Source organism: Jaculus jaculus, chromosome 3 (assembly GCF_020740685.1).
Source record: "Jaculus jaculus isolate mJacJac1 chromosome 3, mJacJac1.mat.Y.cur, whole genome shotgun sequence".
Lineage (NCBI taxonomy): Eukaryota > Metazoa > Chordata > Mammalia > Rodentia > Dipodidae > Jaculus > Jaculus jaculus.
The window spans coordinates 149,323,543-149,349,720 of NC_059104.1; the positions used below are offsets into that span (position 1 = coordinate 149,323,543).

Consider the following 26,178-nt stretch of genomic DNA (forward strand, 5'->3'; position numbering starts at 1 on the left):
CCTAACACCCTAGGTTCAATTCCCAGTACCCACATAAAGCCAGACACACAAAGTGACTCATTAATCTGGACTTGGTTTGTAGCAGTAATAAACCCTGGCATGGTGTACTCATTCATTCCTCCCCACCCCTGCTTACAAATAAATAATTTCTTTTTAATGTTTTTGTTTGTTTGTTTGTTTGTATCTATCTATCTATCTATCTATCTATTTATTTATTTGAGAGTAACAGGCAAAGAGGCAGAAAGAAAGAGAATAGGTGTACCAGAAGCCATCTCTCCAGCCCAAAAATTTCTTTAAAAAGTATACTACAGGCTAGAGAGATAGATGGCTTAGGGGTTGAGGCGCTTCTCTGTGAAGCCTAAGCACTGTTCAAATCCTCTAGGTCCCATATATGGCCAGACGCAACAGTGATGCAAGCATACAATGCCACACATGCCTACAAGGGGGCTCACAGTTTGGAGTTTTCACAGCTGAAAGGCCCTGGTGCACCCATTCTCTCCCTCTCTCTCTCTCAAAAAAAAAAAAAAAAAAAAAAGATACTATACAAATCCCAACCTTTATGGTCCTTTTCATACTAAGGATCTGCATACCATGAACCAGCCAGGACAGTTACTTCAGAAGAGCAGTCTCAAAGCCTGAAGGCCAGGAGTACATGGTACAATTCAGAATAGCCTTAACTATTTGTTGATTTGTCTGTGCTGGGCCAGCATAAGTCAAGGATGTGGAAATAGAACCCTGAAACACCTCAAGCAAGCTTAAAGCCAATGAAAAGTATCAGTATCACAGAAATTGAGACACAAACCAGGCAGGGCATTTTATATCTGTAATCCCGACTTTCAGGAAGCTCAGGAAGGAGGACCACTGTGAGTTTGAAGCCAACCTAAACTACAGAGTGAGTTCCAGATCAACTTAGCTACAGTGAGATCTTTCCTCTAAAAACAAAAAAAAAAAAAAGAAAGAAAAGAAAAAGCAAAGTTGAGATATGTGTGGAGCTTGGAAAGCTGATAATAGCTATATTTCTTTCTCATTGCTGAAACAAAATACCTGACCAGGCGCAAGTTAAAGAAGGGTTTGTTTTAGCTATAGTTCAGGGTTTACAGTCCATCATGGCATAGTGGCAAGAGCTTGAGGCAGCTGGTCACATTCAGTCCCCAGTGAGAGAAGAGAGTGATGAATGCTGCTGCTCAGCTAGCTCCCTCCTTTTCACACAGTCCAGCACCCCATCCTGGGGAAAGGTGCCACTCACCATTTAGGTGGGTCTTCCCACCTCAGTTAACTTAATCTAGGGTCATTTCTCTCAAGCATGATCAGAGGCTCATTCCCTAGGAGATTCTAGTTCCTATCGGTAGTCAGCTTAGCAAGATTGCCTTTAAAGGAAGTGAAGAACAATCAGGCAGACCATTCGAGAGGGAGTAGCATAAGTGATATAACAATAATGGATTTTAGGACTGGAGAGATGTCTTAGCAGTATTATTCCCTAGTACCCATGTTAAGCTAGATGCACACAGTGTGGGGCATGCATCTGGAGTTCCTTTGCAGGCTGGAGTCTCTGGTGCAGCCTTTTTCTCTCTAAAATATAAGTAATTGATTGTTCAAAGTATTTATCTATTTGAGAGAGAAAAAGGCAGAGAGAGAGGGAGAGAATGGGCACACCAGAACCACTAGCCACTGCAAACAAAACCTAGGCATATGCGCCATCTTGTGCATCTGGCCTACATAGGTATTGGGGAATCAAACCTGGCTCCTCTGGCATGGTGGTGCTTGCCTTTAATTCCAGCACTCGGGAGGCAGAGATAGGAGGATCACCTTGAGCTTCAGGCCACCCTGAGACTACATTGTAAATTTCAGGTCAGCCTGAGCTAGAGTGAGACCCTACCTTGAAAAAAAAATAGCTACAAAAAAACCTGGCTCCAGGGCTGGAGTGATGGCTTAGCGGTTAAGCGCTTGCCTGTGAAGCCTAAGAACCCTGGTTTGAGGCTCAATTCCCCAGGACCCACATTAGCCAGATGCACAAGGGGGTACATGCATCTGGAGTTCATTTGCAATGGCTGGAGGCTCTGGTGTGCTCATTCTCTCTTTCTCTCTATCTGCCTCTTTCTCTCTGTCACTTTCGAATAAATAAATAAAAATAAAAGATAAAAATGAAAAAAACCCTGGCTCCTTAGACTTCATAGGCAAGCACCTTGACCACTAAGCCATCTCTCCAGCCCAATAATTGATTTTAGCTATCAAGTTTCTCTTTATTTAGTTTAAACTTTTAATATAACAAAGTGAAAAAATGGGTGCACAGTGGTCTTCCTTCAATTCCATGGCCATTTTTAAACAAATGTTAAATGAAGCTGAGTGCATTTATGGACTGTATATCTACTATTCCTCTTCCATGTTTATCAGTTAGGAATAGAACAGAGACTAGTAAATTGTCACTGATAAGGTGATAGTCATGGAATTATTAGGGTATTTCAGTTTGATCTAGATGCATCACTCTAGCTAAACAAAATAAGCTTTCCATTCCTTTTACACCTTTTGAACTGCGCCCTGGCACCTAGAGTAGCCAAATTCATAGAGACAGAAAGTAGAACAGTTTTGCCCAGGACTGAAGCGAGTGGGAGGGTTAAATGAGAACCTTTTGCTAGATGAATAGTTTTGTAAGATGAAATGAGTTCTGAAGGTAACAATAGTGATGTTTGTACATGTACAGCTGTTTAACTTACAGTAGGGTTATATTCCAGTAAAGCCATCACATGTCAAAGTTTTGTACCTAGCCTACCAAACATCATAGTTTAGCCTTGCTTACTATATTAAGCATGTGCAGAAGCTTGGACACAATTATCTGACAAAAGCCCATTCAATACGGTGTTGCCAGCTGTGGTGGTGCACACCTTTAATGCCAGCACTCAGGATGTGGGCATTGAAGGATTGCTGTTCAAGGCCAGCATGGTACGTGGTCTCGGCTAGAGTGAGCCCTGCCTTGAAGAAAAACAAAATTGGAGTTGACAAAAAAGCTAAGCTGAGAGATAGCTCAGGCACTTGCTTGCAAATCCTCCTGGCTCGAGTTCAGCTCCCCAGCCACCCATGTAAAAGCTAGATGGACTTTCATTTGCAGGAGCAAGAGACTCTGGCATGTTTACGTGCACACACACATATAAAAGGGCTTTTTTTGTTTGTTTGTTTTTTCAAGTTAGAGTCTCACTGGAGCCCAGACTGATCTGAAACTCACTCTGTAGTCCCAAATTGGCCTCAAACTCACAGTGATCTTCCTATGTCTGCCTCCCAAGAGTTGGGGTGTGCACCATCACACCAGCTTCAAAATATAACAATTTCATTTTAACAAAAATATCAATATAGTGCATGCCTGGAATCCCAGCACTTGGGAGGTGGAAGCAGGAGGATTAGAAGTTCAAGGTCATCGCTGGCTACATGTAGCAAGTTTGAGGCCAGCCCGAGCTATGTAAGATACTTTGTCAGAAAAAAGAAGGCTCTGGTACCTATTTACCTTTCATCTCTGTGCCTTGTTCTGTTGGCCGTGAGTTCACTTATTTGTAAATAACTAAAAGTCTGCTTTCCTAGTTGTCTTTGTCATCATATGAAGGAATCACTTGGGATTATATAATATTGGTATTTTATCTTATACAGGAAGAAGGAGAATCAACTGTCTTGCAACTAGAAAAAGATTTGCGCACTCAAGTAGAGTTGATGAGAAAACAGAAAAAGGAAAGAAAGCAGGAACTTAAGCTACTTCAAGAACAAGATCAAGAGCTGTGTGAAATTCTTTGCATGCCTCTCTATGATATTGATAACACCTCTGTCCCCACATTAGAAGAGCTGAACCTATTCAGACAGCATGTGGCAACTTTGAGGGAAACAAAGGTATATTGCCTGCATTCATATATCTTCAAGGTATATTTGGTGTTTTTCTAGGCATCTTATAATACTTTTGTTTTATAGGAATCTAGACATGAGCAGTTTGTCAGTATAAAGAGACAAATTATACTGTGTATGGAAGAATTAGAACACACTCCAGATACCAGCTTTGAAAGAGACGTTGTGTGTGAAGATGAAAGTGCCTTTTGTTTATCATTGGAGAATATTACAGCACTACAGAAACTGCTACAGCAGGTGACATCTCAAATTATGGCCTGGGATTTTGATACTATACAGAAGTTTGAAGTCTTCCTTTGTTTCTGTGTGTATGTTCCTGGTATGTTGCATGTGTATGTAGAGTGTATATACCATTGTACATGTGTATGGAAACCAGAGTATAATGTTGGGTGTCCTCCTCTGTCACTCTTCTGCACTGTTTCCTTGAGACAGAGGCTGGAACTGCTGATTTTTGGTCAGTCTGGGGGACCAGCATGCCCCAGCAATTCTTCCATCTCCATTCTCCTCAGGGCTGGGGTTATAGGCATGTGTGGGCACACCCAGCTTTTACATGGGTATTAGGGATTAAATTTGGGTCCTCATGCTTGTGGGACAAGTGCTCTTATCCAATGAGCCATCTCCCCAGTCCTGTGACAGCTCTTTCTTCAGTTTTTAAGTAAGGAGCCAACATAAGAGAATAAGGGAAGATAAAATAGCACTAGTTGTAACTTTTTAGTTTAAAAAAAGTATATGTAAAATGTAAAATTTAATATTCTAAGGACATGAAACAAATTTTAGATGAATAACATTATCTTAATGATTCATTGAAAAAAAATTTTCATAGTTTGAATCTTATTCCTGAGGTCTCAGATACTACCATAAGTATCTAGCTTGTGTTCTTGGGCTCTTAAACATGCCTCTTAGCGTTCATGTGAAAGTGAGCCAGACTTGTTGTCATATGCTTGTACTGCAATCCCATTGCTCAGGAGGCTACGGTTCAAAGCCAGCCTGGGCTACATAGTGAGACCCTATCTCCCATAACAGAGAGAGAGAGAAACAGTGTGACAATAAATGAATGAATATGAATCTCATAAAAGTACTTCCTGTCCTTGTGGGTCCAGACATTTCTCTCTAGAAGGCTGCTGTGCTATTTGGCTTTAACAATTGTCTTTCCTTGCTATAGCTAGAAGTGCAAAAATCACAAAATGAAGCTGTGTGTGAGGGACTCCGGGCTCAAATCCGAGAGCTCTGGGACAGGTTAGAAATACCTGAAGAAGAGAGAGCATCTGTGGGCACAATTACGACTGGGTCAAAAGCCAAGATCAGGAATGCGGTAAGAAGCCCAGTGAGGGCTGTGTAAGCAGTCTTCTATTAACATTTCTGGCTCCAGTCTCCTGTCCTTACTAGCTTCTCTCTTGGCCACCAGAGTTGCAAGTAGCCTGTTTATCTTCTATTTCATGGGCACATTCCTTAGATTTATTTGTTTGTTTGTTTATTGTCACATGGGAGAGATTGCTTTATTGGCACAAAGCCTGTCTGTCCCACCTTCCACCTCAGGAACAGCTCTGGGGCCACAGTGAATGTGTACTGGCCCATTCTCACCACTCGTTTGAGGATGGTGTTCGCGGGGTTTAGGGTGACCCTGAAGGCTACAGTGTACAGGCCCATGAAGCCGGTGGCAATGCAGGCCTTGCGGTGATATTCAGTGCCATCGGGGTTGTCAGTGTACTGATGTAGAACCCATGCCATGCCACGTAGCGCAGGCTGCCCTCCCTGAGCTCCAGATTTCTGTTTCTTTTTTTTTTTTCTTTTTTTTTGGGGGGGGGGGTTCGAGGTAGAGTCTCACTCTGGTCCAGGCTGACCTGGAATTAACTCTGTCATCTCAGCGTGGCCTTGAACTCATGGCAATCCTCCTACCTCTGTTCTGTTTTTTAAAATGCTATAAAGAGCTGGGCGTGGTAAGTGCACGCCTTGAATCCCAGCACTCGGGAGGCAGAGGTAGGAGGATCGCTGTGAGTTAGAGGCTACCCTGAGACTCCATAGTGAATTCCAGGTCAGCTGGGATAGAGTGAGACCCTACCTCGAAAAACCAAAAAAAGCTATAAAGCTTGTTGATTTACCTGTGTAGCTTTGTGTTGTAGTTTTATTCAAACGGGGAGAAACTTTTACAAATCTAAGTGAATATAAAAGTGTGACAGTAACCTTTAACATGTGTTTTTTTCCTCAGCTGCAATTAGAATTGGATCGGTTGGAAGAACTAAAAATGCAAAACATGAAAAAAGTGATTGAGGCGATTCGAGTGGAGTTGGTTCAGTACTGGGACCAGTGTTTTTATAGCCAGGAGCAGAGACAGGCTTTTGCCCCTTATTATTCTGGTTAGTACAAAGGTGGTGATCTTTTTTTTCATTTTATTTATTTTTCCTTTATTTTTCTTTTTTTATTTATTTATTAACATTTTCCATGATTATAAAAAATATCCCATGGTAGTACCTTCCCCCCCCCCACTTTCCCCTTAGAAATTCCATTCTCCATCATATCTCCTCCCCATCTCAATCATTCTACTTATATATATACAATACCAACCTATTAAGTACCCTCTTCGCTTCCTTTCTCTTCCCTTTATATCTCCTTTTTAACTTACTGGCCTCTGCTACTGAGTTTTTTCCTTCTCACGCAGAAGCCCAATCATCTGTAGCTAGGATCCACATATGAGGGAGAACATGTAGGCCTGGGTTAAAAGGTGGTGATCTTGATGTGGGCTGTTCACTTGTTTCCTACAAACCCAAAACACTCACCAGGTAGTTGTAGATTTCTGCTTTGAGCAGATAATGCCAAACCTTAAAAATACTGCCTCAGTTAATCTTCATGTCGTGAGATGAGGACACTAAGGTACACACATTTTGACAACATAATCCAGAGGCATCAGCGAGTAAAAGCCTAACCCTATTTCAGAGCTGGAGGAATCCAAATCAGGGAGCCCAGTGGAGTTCTAGGGTGCCCTAAACTGAACAGAGGATGAAAGTACCCAACAGTTCAACAAATGTTGTGACATATTCCAAGCTTTGTAAGCAATGCCTTTAACTACTAAGCCATCTTCCCAGTCTGGCTCTTTTATTAAATAATATATGTAAACTTATTCCTGTAGCATATTATTACAAGGAAGAAAACTCCATTTTATGGTAGAATAGTTAATTGGAATACTAAACACTAAAAGAATTTTCAAAAATTCCTGGGCTGTAGAGATGGCTTAGCAGTTAAGGCACTTGCCTGCGAAGCCTAAGGACCCATGTTGGACTCTCCAAGTCCCATGTAAGCCAGATAGATATGCACAGTGACACAAGTGCACAGGGGTACACAAGGCCTGGAGTTTGATTGTAGTGGCTGAGTCCCTGATAATGCCAATTCTCTCTCACACATTAAAAAATGGTGGGGGGGGCATTCTGTTGGGCTTGCCTCAAAAGTATTCTTCAATGACCTGCTCGTGGTGGCACGTGCCTTTAATCCCAGCACTCAGGAGGCAGAGGTAGGAGGATCACTGCAAGTTCGAGGCTACTCTGAGACTACATAGTGAATTCCAGGTCCACCTGGGCTAGAAAAAAAAAAATTAAAAAAAAATAAAAATAAAATCTTATTTGTGTGTGAATAGGTGTGCCAGGGCTCTTGCTGCTGGAAATGAACACCAGCTTTACATGGATGGCTTGGGAATTGAACCTAAGTCAGCAGGCTTTGCAAGTAACCACCTTTAACTGCTGGTCATCTTTCTAGCTCCAAGAAAAGAGTTTTGGGGATTTTTATTTTATTTATTTATTATTTATTTATTATTTATTTGAGAGAGAGAGAATGGTTGCACTAAGGGCCTTCTGCCACTACAAACTAACTCCAGACATATGCATCACCTTGTGCATCTGGCTTACATGGGTCCTGGGGAATTGAACCTGGGTTCTTTGGGTTTGCAGGCAAGGGCCTTAACTTCTCTCCAGCCCTATTTTTATTTTGATGTTAGGCCAGACTAACCTGGAACTCACTCTGTACTCCCACACTGGCCTGGAACTCACAGGGATCCTTCTACCTCCTGAGTGCACTGGGATTAAAGGTGTGCACCACCACACTTGGTTAGTTTTTTTTTGTTTTTTGTTTTTTTAACTACTAAGGCTCTCTGTTGCAGAGGAATACACAGAAAACTTGCTCCAGTTGCATGATGCTGAGATTGCACGGTTAAAAAGCTACTATGAAGCTCACAGAGAACTCTTTGAAGGTGTTCAGAAGTGGGAAGAAAGCTGGAAGCTTTTCCTGGAGTTTGAGGTAATGCCCTAGGTTTAGTCTGTTTTCTCTGGAGTGAGATGAAAGCATGCCTTTGCCAGATATGGTGCCCCCCCCCCCCCCCCCCCCCCCCGCTGTAGTCCCCAGCACTTGGAAGGCTGAGGCAGGAGTTGCGGGCTAGCTGTGTCTGAGAGAGACCCAGTAAGGGAGAGAAAATTTATTTGCAGGCAGAAAACAAATAGGATTCAGAAGTGGAAAGACTTGTGAGATTTTACAATTAGTCTTCAAGTGCTCTTTACTTTTGGTTGAAATCAGTGACAAGGAAACAGGAACAGAGAGCTACAGCAGTGTCCCTGGTTGGCACATGCACATTTAAGTGGGGAAAGAAAGGCCTAGCATGGTGGTACATGCCTTTATGTCAGCACTCAGGAGGCTGAGGTAAGTTCCAGGTCAACCTGGACTAGAGAGAGACCCACATAAAAAAAAAAAAAACAAGGAAAGAAAGAAATGATTTGCTGTTGTTCTCCACCCCCCACCAACACACACACCACACACACCAGTTATTGTTTCTAGGCTATATCAATCAAGCAGTTCAGAAGAGTTCTCAAGATGGCTTCCAGATTGTCAGGAATACTTCTGAGGGCTGGGCTGATAAGTCAATCAGTAAAGCTTTGCCTCTCAAAAATGACCAGAGGCTGGAGATGGCTTAGCGGTTAAGATACTTGCCACTTGCCTGCAAAGGCAAAGGACCCAGGTTTAATTCCCCAGGACTCACGTAAGCCAGATTCTCAAGGTAGCACATGCATATGAAGTTCATTTGCAGCAGCTGGAGCCCCTGGTGCACCCATTCTCTCAATCTGTCTCTCACTCTCTCTCAAATAAATAAAAATAAAAATATTTTAAAAAAAAAACATGACCAGTGATTTATCCCCAAATCACATAAAAATACTGCCAGTGGTAGTGCCTTGTCCTCCTGGTGCTAGGACTCACTGGCCAGCAAGTCTAGCCTAATCAGGCCAGTGAGACAGATACCTTGTCTCAAAAAAGGTGGATGGCATTCCTGAAGAGCAATACTCAAGGTTGTCCTCTCATCTCCATGTGCACACTAATCTCCCTTCCCCACACCCCTCCATGTGCACACACACATAGACAAAACAATTCTGATTACCTGCCCCTATTTTTGAGTAATAAACCTAATTTACTTTTTAAGAAATAATTATTTTTATTTATTTGCAAGCAGAGAGACAGACAGGGAGAATGAGTGTGCCAGGACTGTACCCACTGCAAACGAATTCCAGATGCATGTGCCCTTGTGCATCTGGCTCATGTGGGTCCTGGGGAATCAAACCTGGGCCCTTTGGCTTTGCAGGCAAACACCTTAACTGCAAAGCCATCTCTCTAGCCCCTAATTTACTTTTTATTTATTTGTTTTTTCTAATTTACTTTAAAAAAAAAATTATCAAGGGTCTGGAGAGATGGCTTAGCAGTTAAGCCCTTGCCTGTGAAACCTAAGGACCCCAGTTCCAGGCTCGGTTCCCCAGGACCCACGTTAGCCAAATGCACAGCAGGCACACGTGTCTGAGGTTCATTTGCAGTGGCTGGAGGCTCTGGCGCTGTCTCTAGCACTCCCCCCCGACATAACCCCCCCTCTGGTCTCTGTCTGTCTCTCCCTCTCTGTGTGTCCGTCACTCTCAAATAACACCTTTAATCCCAGCACTTGGGAGGAAGAGGTAGGAGGATTGCTGTGAGTTCAAGGCCACCCTGAGACTACAGAGTGAATTCCAGGTCAGCCTGAGATAGAATAATGGGTGTGCCAGGGCCTGCAGCTGCTGCAAAGGAACTCCAAGTGCATGTACCACCTTGTGCATCTGACTGATGTTGATACTGGTGTATTGAATATGGGTCCTTTGGCTTTGCAGGCAAATGCCTTAACTGCTAAGCCTTTTCCCTCCAGCCCAATAAACCTAATTTATGCTGTTACATACTTACATTAGCACTTGTCTGCAAAGCCTAAGGACCCATGTTCAACTTTTCATATCCCATATAAGCCAGGTCCTACACAAGGTAATGCAAACATACAAGGTTACACATGCGTACAAGGTGACACATGCATCTGGAGTTTGATTGCAGTGGCTGGAGGCCCTGGCACATCAGTTCTTTCTCTATCTCTTTCATAAAAAAATAAAATAAAAATAAAAAAGGCTGGAGAGATAGTTTTGCGGTTAAGGCACTTGCCTGTAAAGTCTAAAGACCCAAGTTCGGTTTCCCAGTATCCATGTAAAGCCAGATGGACAAAATGGCACATACCTCTAGAGTTTGCAGTGGCTAGAGGCCCTGCCATTCCCATTCTTCCTCCCATTCCCCCCACCAATAAATAAAATATTTTAAAAAATAGAAACAGACCAGGCATGGTGGTGCATGCCTTTAACTTTTAGTACTGAGGAGGTAGAGGTAGGAGGATTGCCCTCAAGACTACTACATAAATTTCAGGTCAGCCTGGGCTAAAGCTAGACTCTACCTCAAAAAAACAAACAGGGCTGGAGAGATGGCTTAGTGGTTAAGGTGCTGCCTGCAAAGCTAAAGGACCCAGATTCAATTCCCCAGGGCCCCCTTAAGTCAGGTGCACATGCTTCTGGAGTTCCTTTGCACTGGCTAGAGGCCCATGTGCACCCATTCTCTTTGTGTATGTCTCCTCACTATTTCTCTCTCTCTGCCTCCCTGTCTGCTTGCAAATAAATTAAGCAAATGAAAAAAGTAAAAAAAAAACAGAAAAGAGCAAGGCATGGCCTACACCAGCAGAGGATCACTGTGTGTTTAAGGCCAGCCTGAGACTACGGAGTGAGTTCCATGTCATCCTGGGCTAAAATGAGATCCTACCTTGAACCTTCCTGCCCCTGTCCACATCCCCTCCCCCCACCCCCCAAAAAAGAAGAGAATGAGTAAATTTAACAGATTTTTTAAAATTATGTATTTTCATGGTACTGAGAATTGAACCCAGGGCCTCGTGTATACTCTTGTCACTCACCTGTATTCCCAGCCCATCGTACTTTTTTTTTTTTACAGTGCTGGGAATCGAAGTTTTTACTAAGCAAGTAATCTACCACTGAGCCACATACTCACCCCTCACTTGCCTTTTTTTTGTTTTTTTTTTTAACTTGGTGCTGAATACCAAACACAGGGCCTTGTGCTTGGTAGGTTAGCACTTATCCCCAACCCCCTCACTTTGCATTTTAAACTTGTTTGTTTTGTGTTTTTAATGAAACCCAGATTATACATAAACCTACTGGCTATGCGCATGTTAAACTGCCTTCTGTGTCAGTGTGTCAGATGTTAGTGGACAGGTAGGGGCTCCACCCACATAACCCTGTATCCTGTAGTAATGTGTCATGGTCCAACATCCAGACAGAAAGGAGCCTATAACATTTGCTCCTTTTTTCGGGGGGGGGGGGTGTTTGAGATAGGGTCACACTCTAACCCAGGCTGACCTTGAACTCTCAGTCATCTGCCTATCTGTCTTCTAGGTGCTGGTGGGATTAAAAGTGTATGCCATCACACCTAGCCTTTTTTTATATATTAAAAAGCTTTTATATTAAAACTCCAGTGGATAACCTTGCATGTGGTCATATGTGCCCTTGACTGCGAACATAACCATTTCTCAGTGCTGAGAAAATAGAAATGTAAAATTTATTAGGCCACTTTAATGACTTTCATAATACATATCTTAGGAGAGCAAAGACTTATTTATTTATTTGGTTTTGGTTTTTCAAGGTAGGGTCTCACTCTAGCCCAGACTGACCTAGAATTCACTATGTAGTCTCAGGATGGCCTTGAACTCACAGCGATCCTCCTACCTCTGCTACATCTGCCTCCTAAGTGCTGGGTTAAAGTTGTGTACCACCACGCCTGGTTTAAGAGAGCAAAGACTCTTACCAGAAGTAATTAATTAATCTGAGTTTTATTCTAAATAAAATATGTTTTCAGAGAAAAGCTTCAGATCCAAGTAGGTTTACAAACCGAGGAGGAAATCTTCTAAAAGAAGAAAAGCAACGAGCCAAGCTCCAGAAAACACTCCCTAAGGTACTACTGGTCAGAGTTCTTGGTGCCTAGCTAGAAGATACCTTCCTTGTGTGCCCTTTGCTTTGTCTTTCTTTCCAGATCTAGGCAGACATCAGAAGTGTGTGTTGGTTCTTCAGTGTAGCAACTGTCAGGGTTTGTGAGTTTGCTAGGCCTGTTATAACAAAACACCATAGAGTAGTAAACAACATTTTCTTACACTTCTGGAACCAAAATGTCATTGACAGGGCTGATTTCTTCTGAGATCTCTGCATGTCTCATAGATGGCCATCTTCTCCCTGTGTCTCTCTGTCCTACTTGATTAGGGCCCATCTCATGATTTCATTTGGATACTGTTCTCTCTCACAGTGAGGTACTTGGGTTTAGGACTTCGGTGCTTTATGGGGAAACAGTTTGACCCATTAACATAAGGCAAGTAGGTTTATACAAAAGTGCTCTAGATTTCATTATGTGTTCTATTAGTAATAGTACTAGATAACAATTTCATAGTGTTTTCATTTATTCATGTTACTGTCACAATATCTTCTTTTTTGATTTTTTTAAATTAATTAATTTATTTATTTGAGAGTGACAGAGAGAAAGAGAAAGAATGGGCACGCCAGGGCCTCTGGCCACAGCAAACGAACTCCCGATTGTGTGTCCCGTTGTGCATCTGGCTAATGTGGGTTCTGGGGAAGTGAGTCTCAAACCGGGGTCCTTGGGCTTCTCAGGCAAGTACTTAACTGCTTAGCCATCTCTCCAACCCTTCTTTTTTTGTTTTGTTTTTGTTTTTCTACGTTGGGTCTCACTCTAGCTCAAGCTGACCTGGGATTCACTATGGAGTCTCAGGGTGGCCTCAAACTCACAGCAATCCTCCTACCTCTGCCTCCCCAGTGCTGCGATTAAAGGTGTGTGCCACCACGCCCAGCAGTGTCACAGTATCTTGTGGGCAGATGTTATTTCCATATTTACAGATGAGGAAACTGAGATGCTGAGACATAATTTGCTTACCCTTTCTTTTTCAATGGATTTACTTTTTTATTTTATTATTGACAACTTCCATAATTGTAAATACTGTAATCTCATGGTAGTCCTCTCCCTCCCTCCACTTTGAAACTCCACTCTCCATCATATCCCCTACCCCTCAGTCTCTTTTATTTTGATTTCATTATCTTATCCTCCTGTTATGATGGTCTTGTGTAGGTAGTGTCAGGCACTGTGAGGTCATGGAGATCCAGGCCATTTTGTGTCTGGAGGACCACATTTTAAGGAGTCCTACCCATCCTTTCACTCTTTCTGCCACCTCTTTTGCAATGGACCCTGAGCCTTGATTTCAGTGCTGAGCACTCCTCTGTCACTTTTTCTTAGCACTATAGTGCCTTTTGAGTCACCCCAAGGTCACTGCCATCTGAAAAGAGAAGCTTCTCTAACCAAAAATGAGAGTAGCGCCAATATATGGGTATGAACATTAAGAGAAGTGCTTACTGGGCAGTTTGGTGAGCATTGTATATACATTTAGCCAGACATCAGGAGACATTACACCCCTAGGGCTCATGACTACCCCTGTTGTAGGTTTTCAATATCAGGGATGCATCCCCTCCCATGGAGCAGGCCTCCAGTCAAATTAGAGGGTGGTTGGTTTCCCCCATAACAGACGTACCACTGTTGCACCCATTGGCTCATTTGGCCTGGCTGGCCATATATAAGGCTTGCAGTGTCCACTGTTGAGTACCTTTACTGGTGATTCTCTCTCCCATTGAACTACATGTAGCATAGCTTTTTCCACCTTTCTGTCAACTGGTCTTCATGGAGGAGGTTTTCAGCTCAGCACCAGCAGGGTTTCTCAGTGACCTTGAAGCCCAAGTATGTGGAGTCTTCAGCAATAGGGTCTTACTATCCCTGATGGGAAACCAAGGGCCTCAGTTTGCCTACCTTTTCACAGATAATAAGTCTGTTCCATATCAAACCCTAGATAGTAACTGTTTCCATAGTCCTGTTCATAATGTGTTTATCTAGTTATGTTACTGATCTTCCCTCTTCAGGCTGGGTTCTTGCCTTTTTCCTTTGTGCATGTCTTGAATGACCCATTTCCATCCTTCAATTCCTGTTCATTTACCTGGGCCTATCCATGTAGGTCCAGCTAGCTGATAATACTCTAGGAAGGATATCATTTCATTTGAGATTAACAACAAAGATTTTAAGTAATTAACATGTCCTTGTTTCTGGATTTAGCTGGAGGAAGAGTTGAAAGCACGGATTGAAAAGTGGGAACAAGAGCAATCAACAGCATTTGTGGTGAATGGACAAAATTTCATAGAGTATGTTACAGAACAATGGGAAATGCATCGGTTGGAGAAGGAAAAAGCCAAGCAGGAAAGAGTAAGTATGCACACAAATTGGAAAAAGATGAGGATAGCAATTTGAGTAGCTCAGCCCATGTCGGGATCAGGATGGGTGGAACAATAGGTAGACTGCAGCAGTTCCTTCGGGCTGCGGACACTTGGACCCAGGTTTCTAACCTGCTGTGTTACTGGGCATCACATGCTCTGGTCTTCATACAGCAACTGAAGAACAAGAAGCAGATGGAGACAGAGATGCTCTACGGCAGTGCTCCGCGGACACCTAGCAAGCGGCGAGGATTGACTCCCACCACCCCTGGCAAAGTACGCAAGGTAAACCTGATCTTTGTCACACACTAGTGCTACTCATAGGGAGTAAAGAAGCTAGAGTTCTCCCCCTGTCTTGCCCTCTGTCCTGGTAAAGAAGTAAAAGAGTTGCTGCCCCTCTGTGACAAAGCCCATTAAGAATAGTTCAGTGCTGGTAGCTTAGCTTAAACTGACAGTCAAGGGGTGGCAGCTTTTCTGTGTGCCAGTTATGAAGAACTTATATTAAACTCCTGAGAGCCAATAACTGCCAGTATTCTGTGATGGTGGAGCTTTCAGAAGTTCATCAGCCTGTAACTCAAACAGATAGTCACAGTAGTGCATGAAAGAACTCCCATCCTTTTAATAAATGGAATCTCTAAAGCAAGAGGTTAGGAAGTGACTGTTTTATTCTTTTATTTCATTCTTATTTTTAAGTATATTTTTATTTTTATTTATTTATTTGAAAGAGAGAGAGGGAAAGGGCACACCATGGCCTCTAGCCATTGCAAACAAATTTTATGTGGGTCCTTGGGAATCAAACTAGGGTCCTTGGGCTTCATAGGCAAACACCTTAACTGCTAAGCCATCACTTATCCCTATTACTATTTTTTGATTTTGCTTTTTTGAGGCAGGGTCTCATTCTTGCCCAGACTGATCTGGAATTCAATCTTTTTTGTTTGTTTGTTTGCTTTTGTGAGGTAGGGTCTCACTCTAGTCCAGGCTGACCTGGAATTCACTAATAGTCTCAGGCTGGCCTCAAACTCACAGCAATCCTCCTACCTCTGCCACCCAAGTGCTGGGATTAAAGGTGTGCGCTATTATGCCCTGCTCTTTTCTAATAATCTTGCTCCAATTTTAAAAAGATATTTTATTTTTATTTATTTGAGAGAAGGATACAGAAATAGGTAGAGAGAGTGAGAGAATGGGTGCGCCAGGGCCTCCAGCCATTGCCAACAAACTCCAGATGCACGCTCTGCCCCCCTTGTGCATCTGTCTTACATGGGTCCTGGGGAGTCAAGCCTGGGTCCTTTGGCTTTGCAGGCAAGTTCCTTAATCACTAAGCCATCTCTCCAGCCCCCAACTTTTTCTTTGTGGTTTTTTGCAGTAGAGTCTCACTCTAGCTCAGACTGACCTTGAATTCATTATGTAGTATCAGGGTGGCCTCAAACTCATAGTGATACTCCCCACCCGGCTTTGCTCAGGGTAGGGTCTCACTCTGGCCCAGACTGACCTGGAATTTACTATGTAGTCTCAGGGTGGCCTCGAATTCACAGCAATCCTCCTGCCTCTGCCTCCTGTGTGCTGGGATTAAAGGTGTGCGCCACCACACCTAGCTTTTGCTCCAAGTTTCTATCCATAGAATTCCTATCCGTATAATTCCTTTATAGCAGTCATTTTTTTAGGGGGTGGGGGGCGTTTAAGGTAGGGTCTCACCGTATCTCAGGCTGACTTGGAATTCACTGTAGTGTCAGAGTGGACTTGAACTCACAGTGATCCTTCTTCCTCTGCCTCCTGAGTGCTAGGATTAAAGGTGTGCACTGCCATGCCTAACTTTTTTTTTTTTTTTTTAATATTTATTTATTAGAGAGAGAGAGAAAGGCAGCTAGAGAGAATGGGCATGCCAAGGCCTCCAGCCACTGCAGATGAACTCCAGACGTGTGCCACCCTGTGCATTTGGTTTATTTAGGTACTGGGAAATCCAACCTGGGTCCTTAGGCTTTGCGGGCAATCTCCTTATTTCTCTAGCCCTTATTTTACTTTTGTGTGTGTGTGTGTGAGGTAGGGTCTTGCTGTAGCACACGCTGACATGGAATTTACTGTGTAGTCTCAGGCTGGCCTTGAATTTACAAGTGATCCACCTATCTCTGCCCACCAAGAGCTGGGATTAAAGGCATGTGCCACCATGCCCAGAGAGAATGGGGCCTTAGAGTCTCTAACCACAACAAACATGCATGCACCTCCTTGTGCATCTGGATTTACATGGGTTACTGGGGAATCAAACCTGGTCCTTTGGCTTTGCCAGCAAGTACCTTAACTGCTAAGCCATCTCTCTAGCTCCTATTTTACTTTTTTTTTAAAAAAAAATATTTTATTTTTATTTATTTTATTTATTTGACAGAGAAAGGGGGGGAGAAAATGGGGGTGCCAGGGCTCCAGCCACTGCAAACAAACTCCAGATGTGTGTGCCCTCTTGTGCATCTGGCTTACGTGGGTCCTGGAGAATCGAACCTGGGTCCTTTGGCTTTGCAGACAAACGCCTTAACTGCTAAGCCATCCCTCCAGCCCCCTATTTTAGTTTTTGAAGTAGGATCTTGCTCTGTTGCTCTGACTGACTTAAAATTCAAATCACTCTTCCTGCCTTAATCTCCCTACTGGGATTATAGGCATGAATCACCATGCCAGACATTTTTGTTATTTGAGACAGGATCTCACTCACTGACTTAAGTCACTGTGTAGCCTAAAGTGGCCTTGAACTCATAATAATCCACCTGCCTTAGTCTCCTGAGTGTTGGGATTATATGTGTGAGGCATCACACCAAACATGTGCCTAGCATTTTCTAATTTCTTTGTTCCTTTGTTATTTATTTATTTGTAAGGAAAGAAGGAGAAATTGTGTGGGTGCACCAAGGCTTCTTGTCACTGCAAATGAACTCCAGATGCACCATTTGTGTATCTGGTTTTATGTGGGTATTGGGAAATCAAATCCAGGCTGCCAAACATTTGCAGGCAAGTGCCTTTAACTGCTGAGCCATTTCTCCAGCCCTGTTTGTTTTTGAGGCAGAGTTTGGGGGTGGAGAGATGGCTCAGTTGTTAAGGTGCTTGCCTGCCAAGCCTGATGACCCTGGTTCAATTTTACAATACCCATATAAAGCCAGATGGACACAGGGATACAAGTATCTACAATTTGTTTCAATAACTAGAGGCCCTGCCTGGTACACTCATTCTTTCTGTTTCTCCCCAGTCTCTCTGCTCATAAATAAATATTTAAAAAAAAATTTCTAACTTTATTGGGCATAATTATTATGTAATGTTTAAGATATATACTTTGATAAGGATATGTATGCATTATGGTACTATCACATTCAATATAATGGACAAATCCATAGCCCTCAAAGATGTCTAGTATCATTGTATTTTTCCTTCCCTCTTCCTCTGTTTCTTGGCAACCAGGGATTTACTTTGTCACAAAGACTCATTTGCATTTTCCGATATAAAATAGAATCATACAGGAATTATTTTGGGGGTGACTTCTTTCATTTAGTATCTTTTTTTGTGTGCATGTGGCAAGTTTTCCCTCTGGCCCACATTGATCTAGAATTGCTCTGTAGTTCCAGCCTGGCCTTGAATCCATGGCAGTCCTCTTACCTCAGCCTCCCTAGTGCTGGGTTAAAGGCATGTACACAGGCTGGAGAGATGGCTTAGCAGTTAAAGCACTTGCCTGTGAAGCCTGAGGACCCAGGTTTATGTAAGCCAGAGGCACAAAGGTGAGGCAAGCGCAAGGTCACACATGCCCACTCGGTGGTGCAAGCATTTGGAGTTCAATTGCTGCATTCAGTGGCTGAGGCCCTGGCACACCAGTTCTGTCTCTTTCTCTCTACAATTTAAAAAAAAAAAAAAGCGTATACAACTGACTCAGAACAATTTTTTTGAGATTCACCCATGTTGTATGTATCAGTAACCCTGTTCTTGTTATTATTGAACCATATTCCAGTCTATGAATATATCCCAATCTGCCTGTCCAGGCACATATGTGTCTAGCATTGGGCTGTTTCAGCTAAAACTGCTATAAAGATGTATGTAGGGGCTGGAGAGATGGCTTAGCGGTTAAGCGCTTGCCTGTGAAGCCTAAGGACCCCGGTTCGAGGCTCGGTTCCCCAGGTCCCACGTTAGCCAGATGCACAAGGGGGCGCACGCGTCTGGAGTTCGTTTGCAGTGGCTGGAAGCCCTGGTGCGCCCATTCTCTCTCTATCTGCTTCTTTCTCTGTCTGTCGCTCTCAAATAAATAAATAAAAATTAAAAAAAAAAAAAGATGTATGTATAAATCCATATACAAATAAATACTTTATGTTTCTCTTGGGTAGAATGTTTTGGGTCTAATAGTAGATGTCTTGTGCCGTAAGTAGTTATATACCAGTTTACCATTCTTTCATTTATTTATTTTTGGTTTTTCAAGGTAGGGTCTCACTTAACCAAAGCTGACCTGGAATTCACTATGTAGTCTCAGGCTGGCTTTGAACTCATAGCAATCCTCCTACCTTAGCCTCCTGAGTGCTAGGATTAAAGCTGTGCGCTACCACACCCAGGTGAAACTTTTATTTATTTATTTATTTATTTATTTATTTATTTATTTATTTATTTATTTGAGAGCAACAGACAGACGAGAAAGAAAGAGGCAGAGTGACCTGCTGTGCCAGTGCCTCCAGCCACTGAAAACGAACTCCAGATGCATGCACCCTTGTGCATCTGGCCTACATGGGTCCTGGGGAATCGAGCCTTGAACCGGGGTCCTTAGGTTTCACAGGCAAGTGCTTAACCGCAAACCATCTCTCCAGCCCCAAAACATTTATTTTTTTTTTTTTTTGAGAACTTATTTTGGCTTGTGGTTTGATTGATTGATTGTTTTTATTTACTTACTTGAGAGTGACAAGAAAGAGGCAGAGAGAGAAAGAGAGTATGGGCACATCAGGGCCTCTAGCCACTGCAGATGAACTCCAGACACATGTGCCACCTTATGTGTCTGGCTTATGTGGGTGCTGGAGAATCAAGCCTCAAACCAGGATCCTTAGGCTTCATAGGCAAGCGCTTATCCACTCAACCATCTCTCCAGCCCTCCCCCCTCCCTTTTTTTTGAGGTAGGTTCTCACTCTAGCTCAGGCTGACCTAGAATTCACTATGAAGTCTCAGGTGGCCTATAACTCATGGAGGTCCTCCTACCTCTGCCTTCCAAGTGCTGGGATTAAAGGTGTGTGCTACCACACCTGCCTCCTTTTTTGGTTTTTTGAGATAGGGTCTAGCTCTAGCCCAGACCTGGAATTCACTGTGTAGTCTCAGAGTGGCCTTGAACTCAAGGTGATCCTCCTACCTCTGCCTCCTGAGTGCTGGGATTAAAGACGTGTGTCACCACACCTGACTGAAACATTTTTAAAAATTATTTATTTATTTATTTATTTGCAAGCAGAGAGAGAAGAGAGACAGAGAGAATGGGCATGCCAGAGCTTATGGCCACTGTAAACAAACTCCAGATGCATGTGCCCCTTGTGCATCTGGCTTATGTGGGACCTAGAAAATCGAACTGGGGTCCTTTGGCTTAAGAGAAACACCTTAACCACTAACCCATCTCTCCAGTCCTGAAACATTTTTGGGGCTTGCTTAAAGCTATGCCACATTATACACAGCAGACTCTTTATCATGGAAGCCCCTCTTTTCTGGCTGCTCCCACACTTCTCTTTTTTGTTTTTGTTTTTGTTTGTTTGTTTATTTATTATAGAGTGGCAGAGAGAGAGGGAGAATGGGCACACCAGGGCTTCTGGCCACTGCAAACACACCCCCTTGTGCATCTGGCTAACGTGGGTCCTGGGGAATCAAGCCTCGAACCAGGGTCCTTAGGCTTCACAAGCAAGCGCTTAACTACTAAGCCATCTCTCCAGCCTATCCCACACTTCTCTTTAGGGTAGAGATAGTTTGTTGGAAAAGCTGATGATGTTGTCTCATATCAGTTTTTTATCTGTTCTCAGCTGAATATCACCACTATGTCCACTGCTACACCCAATAGCAGCATTCGGCCTGTCTTTGGGGGGACAATGTACCGGTCTCCCGTGTCTCGACTTCCTCCTTCTGGCAGCAAGGTTAGTCATCTGTACAAGCACATCCCTGTGTACTACCTGTTTGCCCAGAGGCCCCCTGCTCTGTGTGCAATTCAAAATACATGGCAGTCTTAAGCTGAAGTACTTAAATTAAGGCAGTGCTCATTGGCACAGTGTGGCATGGTGGCCTACACAATGCTAAGTACATATGTGTGGCATTTTGAACCAAGACTGCAGTGAAGTGTGGTGCAACAGGGGTGAGTACTGCCCGAAGTTTTGGTTGTTATGTATTTAGAAAACTGCATTGCCTAATTTTTCACAGCCCCCATATTCAGATATGCAGCCCCATGTGGGATCACAGTCCACAGTTTAAGAAGCTGGGCATTAGAAACTGGTCTGAGACTGAGGGAAAACAGTCAGTACCCTTCACTGGGCTGTCAGGGAAACTATAGATCAGGTGGTCTTCGAGCTTAGCCAGCTTCAATCTCCGGCCCTGTAGATGGGTTACAGGCTAGTGACACTGATCACTAGACCTAGTGAGAAGTATGGACTGTGCCAGAAAGTATGGTAGCCTTTCAAACACTCAGGCTGGGCACAACACACATGACCTGTAAGTCATAAGCAATTCATATTGTGCTCAGTGGTAGAGCACATGATGTAAACTTACGAGGCCCTGAGTTCAGGGCAAATAGCACATCAACAAAAGTCATATTTATTTATTGTCATTAGAAAGAGAGTATATACACATCAGGGTCTTCTGCTTCTGCAGATGAACCCCAGATGCATGCTCCATTTTGTGCATGTGGCTTTATGCTTACTGGATTGACAACCAAATTCCTTTAACTTCTGAGTCATCTCTCTAGCACAAAAGTCACTACCCCCCCCCTTTTTTTTTCGAGGTAGTTTTTGCTCTAGCTCAGGCTGACCTGCAGTTCACTATGTAGTCTCAGGGTGGTCTTGATCCTCCTACCTCTGCCTCTTGAGTGCCTGGAATGAAGGTGCCACCATGCCCAGAAAAACTCACTTTTTTTTTGGTTTTTGAGATAGGGTCTCGCTCTTCTAGTCCAGACTGACCTGGAATTCACTGTGTAATCTCAGGGGGGCTTCAGACTCACAGCCATCCTCCTACCTCTGCCTCCTGAGTGCTGGGATTAAATGTGTGTGCCACCATGCCTGGCTTAGAAGTCACATTTCTTTTAATTAAAAGTATAGGATTACTGACGTGAACATAAATGCGCGACAGACAGGGAGCATTTGGAGTCGTGTGTGTGTGTGTGTGTGTGTGTACGCACAGTGATACATGGATTTATCTACTTTCTCTGCAGCCAGTTGTGGCTTCCATCTCTTCTGGAAAGAAAACACCTCGAGCTGTCCGGCTTGGGGCCAATAAGGAGAACCTGGAGCTCAATGGCAGCATCCTGAGCGGTGGGTACTCTGGCTCAACCCCCCTCCAGCGCAACTTCAGCATTAATTCTGTTGCCAGCACCTATTCTGAGTTTGCGGTAATTCACCTTTTCTAATATCTACCAATTTCTGGGGAGCACACAGTTGGGGCAGCATGGTTATCTTCCAACGGCACCCAAGCTATTCAGTCAGGATAGTTGTTACCTTGGATGCTGAGAATCCCTTTCCTGCCTTGATCATGTGAGGGTGTGGGTGGTTTAAGGGGGTATAGAGGAAGGAAATTGGTGCGGACAGTGAAACATTTAACCTGGACCCTGTTTGAGCCTGACCACTCCCTGGCTGCAGGAGGTAACCGTTAATCGCTGCCCTGGTGCTCTCTCGGTGGAGTTCTTGGTAATTGTCCTAATTCTTTGTTCTTAGAAGGATCCATCCCTCTCTGACAGCTCCACTGTTGGGCTTCAGGTCTGTATGGCAACCCCTGCATGTCCCTTGTCACCTTTCTAAACTTATCTGTTGTCTGCTGGCTTCATTACCATCTGGGCTCAAGGACTATACTAATCCACAATCTCAGCTGCATCATCATAGAGACCCCTCCTTTCAAAACAAAAAAGATGAAGTAAGCAGGAATTCCTATTATGGGCTTCCAAAGTAAATAATTAATTCCTGTTTCCAATAGATGAACCTCCTGATTAGTAAGAAAACTTGTTCAGACTTGAATTGGATTCTCAGCCATACCTAAGGTTAAGCAAAGATTTTTTTTTTAATATTACCAGAAGGAAAAAACAAAACAAAACAAAAAAACCAATTGTGATATAAAGGCCTAGAATGTGTTAGAAAGAAGAGAGGGCCCATCACATGGGGATGGGAGCCCCAGCTGTGTGCTGCTTATACTGAGGTTCTTGGCCTGTGTGCTGATTACTTCCTGGAGTATGTGCCTTACTAACCCCTCAGGACTGAATCACCCACTTTGTCTGCTGCTCATTTTCTCACCTCTGCTTATTTCTATCATGTTGAATGCTAATGTATGTTTGAAGCATACATTACAGATGAAAGTAAGTTTTCACCGCATGGTTTCACCCTCTTGTACCTGCTCTGAATTTGCTTCCATTAGCTGCAGTGTCTTAACTAGCTGTTCTCTCTTGCCTTACTGTCTTACTACTTAGAGGTAAGGCTACCCTCACCCATGGGGGTACTGAGTTAAAGCCTAGGCCACTTCCTCTCTTGTTACCATAGGGAAGAAGAATGGACAGTTTTCCACAGTAATGGCCAGTTTAGAACACAAGCCCTTTTCATGTTTAGGCACTTTTTCCCAGTTACATGTGTGGTAGTATTTCTGCCAACAGAAATGGGTGCCTGCGGTTCTACTTGGCTAATTACAGGATGACAAGTCCAACTTTCCTTTTTTTTTTTTTTTTTTTTTTTTTTTTTGCTTAGGCAAATCATTTCATCCATCTCTGGCTAAGCTGGCAGGCTTCATCTGATAGTGACTGCTGTGCTTAATAGATTTTCAGGCAGCACCAAAGTCACTAAACTAACCTCTGCTAATACCTGTATTTCTCTGTAGCCACTCATGCTTTACCTTCTGCTTCTCCACCATGTGCTCCAGCATGAGATCAGATCACCAGCAGGTTACAAGGTCCTCAGCCCCAGGGATTGGTAGATAAATGGCTTGGCCCAATGTTTGCAAAGGGCCCAAGAAACCAAAGCATCCATCATGTGCTAGGCCCTGGGTTCTATCCCCAGTATGGCAAGAAGAAAGCAAGGCTTGTTGCTTACTTGGCTTGCAAGTCCAAGAGTGAAGTACAAGGGCCTTCTCTTGGTGAGGTTTTAACAGTGGACTGGCTGAGGACAGTGGGCAGGAGCATGTGCACATGCGCTTGGCCTGTGACTAACACAATAGTGCTCAGAGGTCCTTACCATCTGTTCCTAGCATAACCTTGCTAGAGTCCTCTGTGTCAGGGAAATTGCCTGGGGTGGGGGTGGGGTTGCTAATATTTAATTGTGTCTAGAATGGAGGGCCATGTATGATGGAGGGGTAAAATAAATTATTTATTTTTTTAACAGCGGGAACTTTCAAAGGCTTCCAAATCTGATGCTTCTTCTCGAATCCTCAATTCAACCAACATCCAGTTCTGAGAGTCCCTCACCAGTCAGCCAGCTGGGGCTTTTTGTGCCTAGATTGGATGTACTGATTTCACACAGGGTGACTTCATAATTTTTCTTGAGTTTAGGTGTGCTTAAAACCCTGGACAGGTTCTGTGATCATGGGCCTAACTTAGACAAGAATGTGACCAATGAAAATACTTCATAGGTATAGTGGGTTCATGGAGACATTCTATTTTTTGACTTCAGGAATACCTTAAAAGTTAGTTTATAGCAGTAAATACAAATTTTAGCATCTGAGATCTGATCACTTTCTCTACCCCATTATTCTACTTAAAGCATGATGAAGGGCTTATTCCACCATCATATAAGAAAATTATTGACTATGCTTAACTTTGGGGTATTGGCCACATAATCTGGCTTGTATACTTATAAATTAGTGATTAACATCTTTTTTGTCTAGGGATATTCAGTTAATGTTATAGCTTTGCTCTTGCTCAAAGGCCTGTCCCCAGCACTCAGACTGAGGAGGACGTCTTTTACGTCAGCATTCAAGATGACCCAGTCTGCTGCCACTGCGGCAGGGAGGATGTGGGGGCTTTGTTAACTTGTGTACAGTTGTGTTTTATAGTGCAATCCCTTTGGGGGGGTATGTGTGCATGAACACACATGCTTGTCTGTACTGTTTATTCAGTTCTTCTCTGGCTTCAGTTCTCCTATCCCTGTGCCCGCTGTACCTGTTCCTCTGTAGTTGCCAATTAAGTGGAGAGGCTGTCTGCGTGGGTTGGGCCATTTCTGTTGTGGAGATCAGCAACTTTGCACATGTCACTACTGGGGAGTTGTTCCTATAATAACATCCACGCTGAGGCTCCTTTACCTATGCCATCCATCACTACTGCTTCCCAAAGCACTATTATTTATTCTGTCTGCTTGCACCAACACTGCTGTCAACACATTAAATGGTTCTTAAAAGCTTATCAATGTACACTTGGTCTGTAGGTGTCATCAGGCTGTTCAGTCATATATATATATATGTCTTGTTTTTAAGATATAAAAACATTCTTGAAAATAAATTAAAATGTATATATTTACCTTTCAAAAACTGCTTATTTTTCTCTGAGGCAGCTTTTGGTTGGTTTGGCCTGTGGGCTGAATACTAAAAGAACTTAGGAGAAATTTGGGGGCTAGGGAAGATGGGTCAATGGTTAAGAACATGTGCCACTTAAACAAAAGGGTCTAGGAGGGCCTGAGACTGTTCCATTCATTTATCCTAGAACCCACTCCGAAAGATGAGAATCATGGGGGGCTCGCTGATGAGACAAAGAGCAGCTCCAGGTTAAGGGAGAGACCTGAGCCGAAGGAAGTACACAGGTGATTTGAAGTTCATAATTACACACAACCAAAGAATAATTATGATTTGTATATTCTCTTGTGCATTTCTCCAAGATCTTTTGGCTAGGGTTGTAGTTCATTTAGTAGATTGCTTGCCTTGCATGCCCCAGCTTTGGGTTCAATCCTCAATATTGCACAAACTGATGATGTGGCTATTACTATTGTTACATTAGTCTAATTTAGTAATTTAAGCATTCACATAAACCACAAAAATAAGCCAGGCACAATGGGACACACCTGTAATCCCAACATGTAGGAGGTAGAGGCAGGGATCAGAAATTCAAGGCCACTGTGGGCTCTAGGCCAAGTTGGAGGCAAATAGGAGCTATGTGAGACCCTGTTTTGAAAACTAGAGGAAGCTAGGCATGGTGGCACACACTTTTTAAGAAATTATTTAACAGAAAGAGGCAGAGAGGAAGAGAGTGAGCATGCCTCCAGATGCATGTGCTGTCTGGCTTATGTGGGTCCTGAGGAATTGAACCTGGGTTGGCTTTGCAGGCAAGTGCTTTACCTGCTAATCCATCCCTCCAGCCCAGCACACACCTTTAATCCCAGCACTCAGAAAACAGAGGTAAGAGGACTGCTGTGAGTTCGAGGCCAGCCTGAAACTCGAGTGAATTCCAGGTTAGCCTGAACTAGTGCGAGACTCTAATGGGGGG

General features: G+C 43.3%; 1 protein-coding gene across 4 annotated transcripts in view; it reads left to right on the forward strand.

Annotated features, from left to right (window-relative positions):
- The window catches only part of Prc1 (protein regulator of cytokinesis 1), a 37,129-nt gene extending 12,025 nt beyond the window's left edge, over positions 1–25,104 (forward strand). The window contains exons 4-15 of one of the 4 annotated variants that reach the window (XM_045145000.1): positions 3,634–3,867; positions 3,946–4,116; positions 5,042–5,191; positions 6,086–6,233; positions 8,024–8,160; positions 12,100–12,195; positions 14,404–14,550; positions 14,733–14,843; positions 20,552–20,662; positions 21,946–22,122; positions 22,445–22,486; positions 24,089–25,104. In XM_045145000.1, the coding sequence (XP_045000935.1) occupies positions 3,634–3,867; positions 3,946–4,116; positions 5,042–5,191; positions 6,086–6,233; positions 8,024–8,160; positions 12,100–12,195; positions 14,404–14,550; positions 14,733–14,843; positions 20,552–20,662; positions 21,946–22,122; positions 22,445–22,486; positions 24,089–24,160 (1,596 nt within the window). In that variant the 3' untranslated portion in view covers positions 24,161–25,104. The remainder of the gene's footprint in view (positions 1–3,633; positions 3,868–3,945; positions 4,117–5,041; positions 5,192–6,085; positions 6,234–8,023; positions 8,161–12,099; positions 12,196–14,403; positions 14,551–14,732; positions 14,844–20,551; positions 20,663–21,945; positions 22,123–22,444; positions 22,487–24,088) is intronic. The other 3 variants (XM_045145003.1, XM_045145001.1, XM_045145002.1) reach the window with 3 other exon arrangements.
- The last annotated feature ends 1,074 nt before the right edge of the window (positions 25,105–26,178 follow it).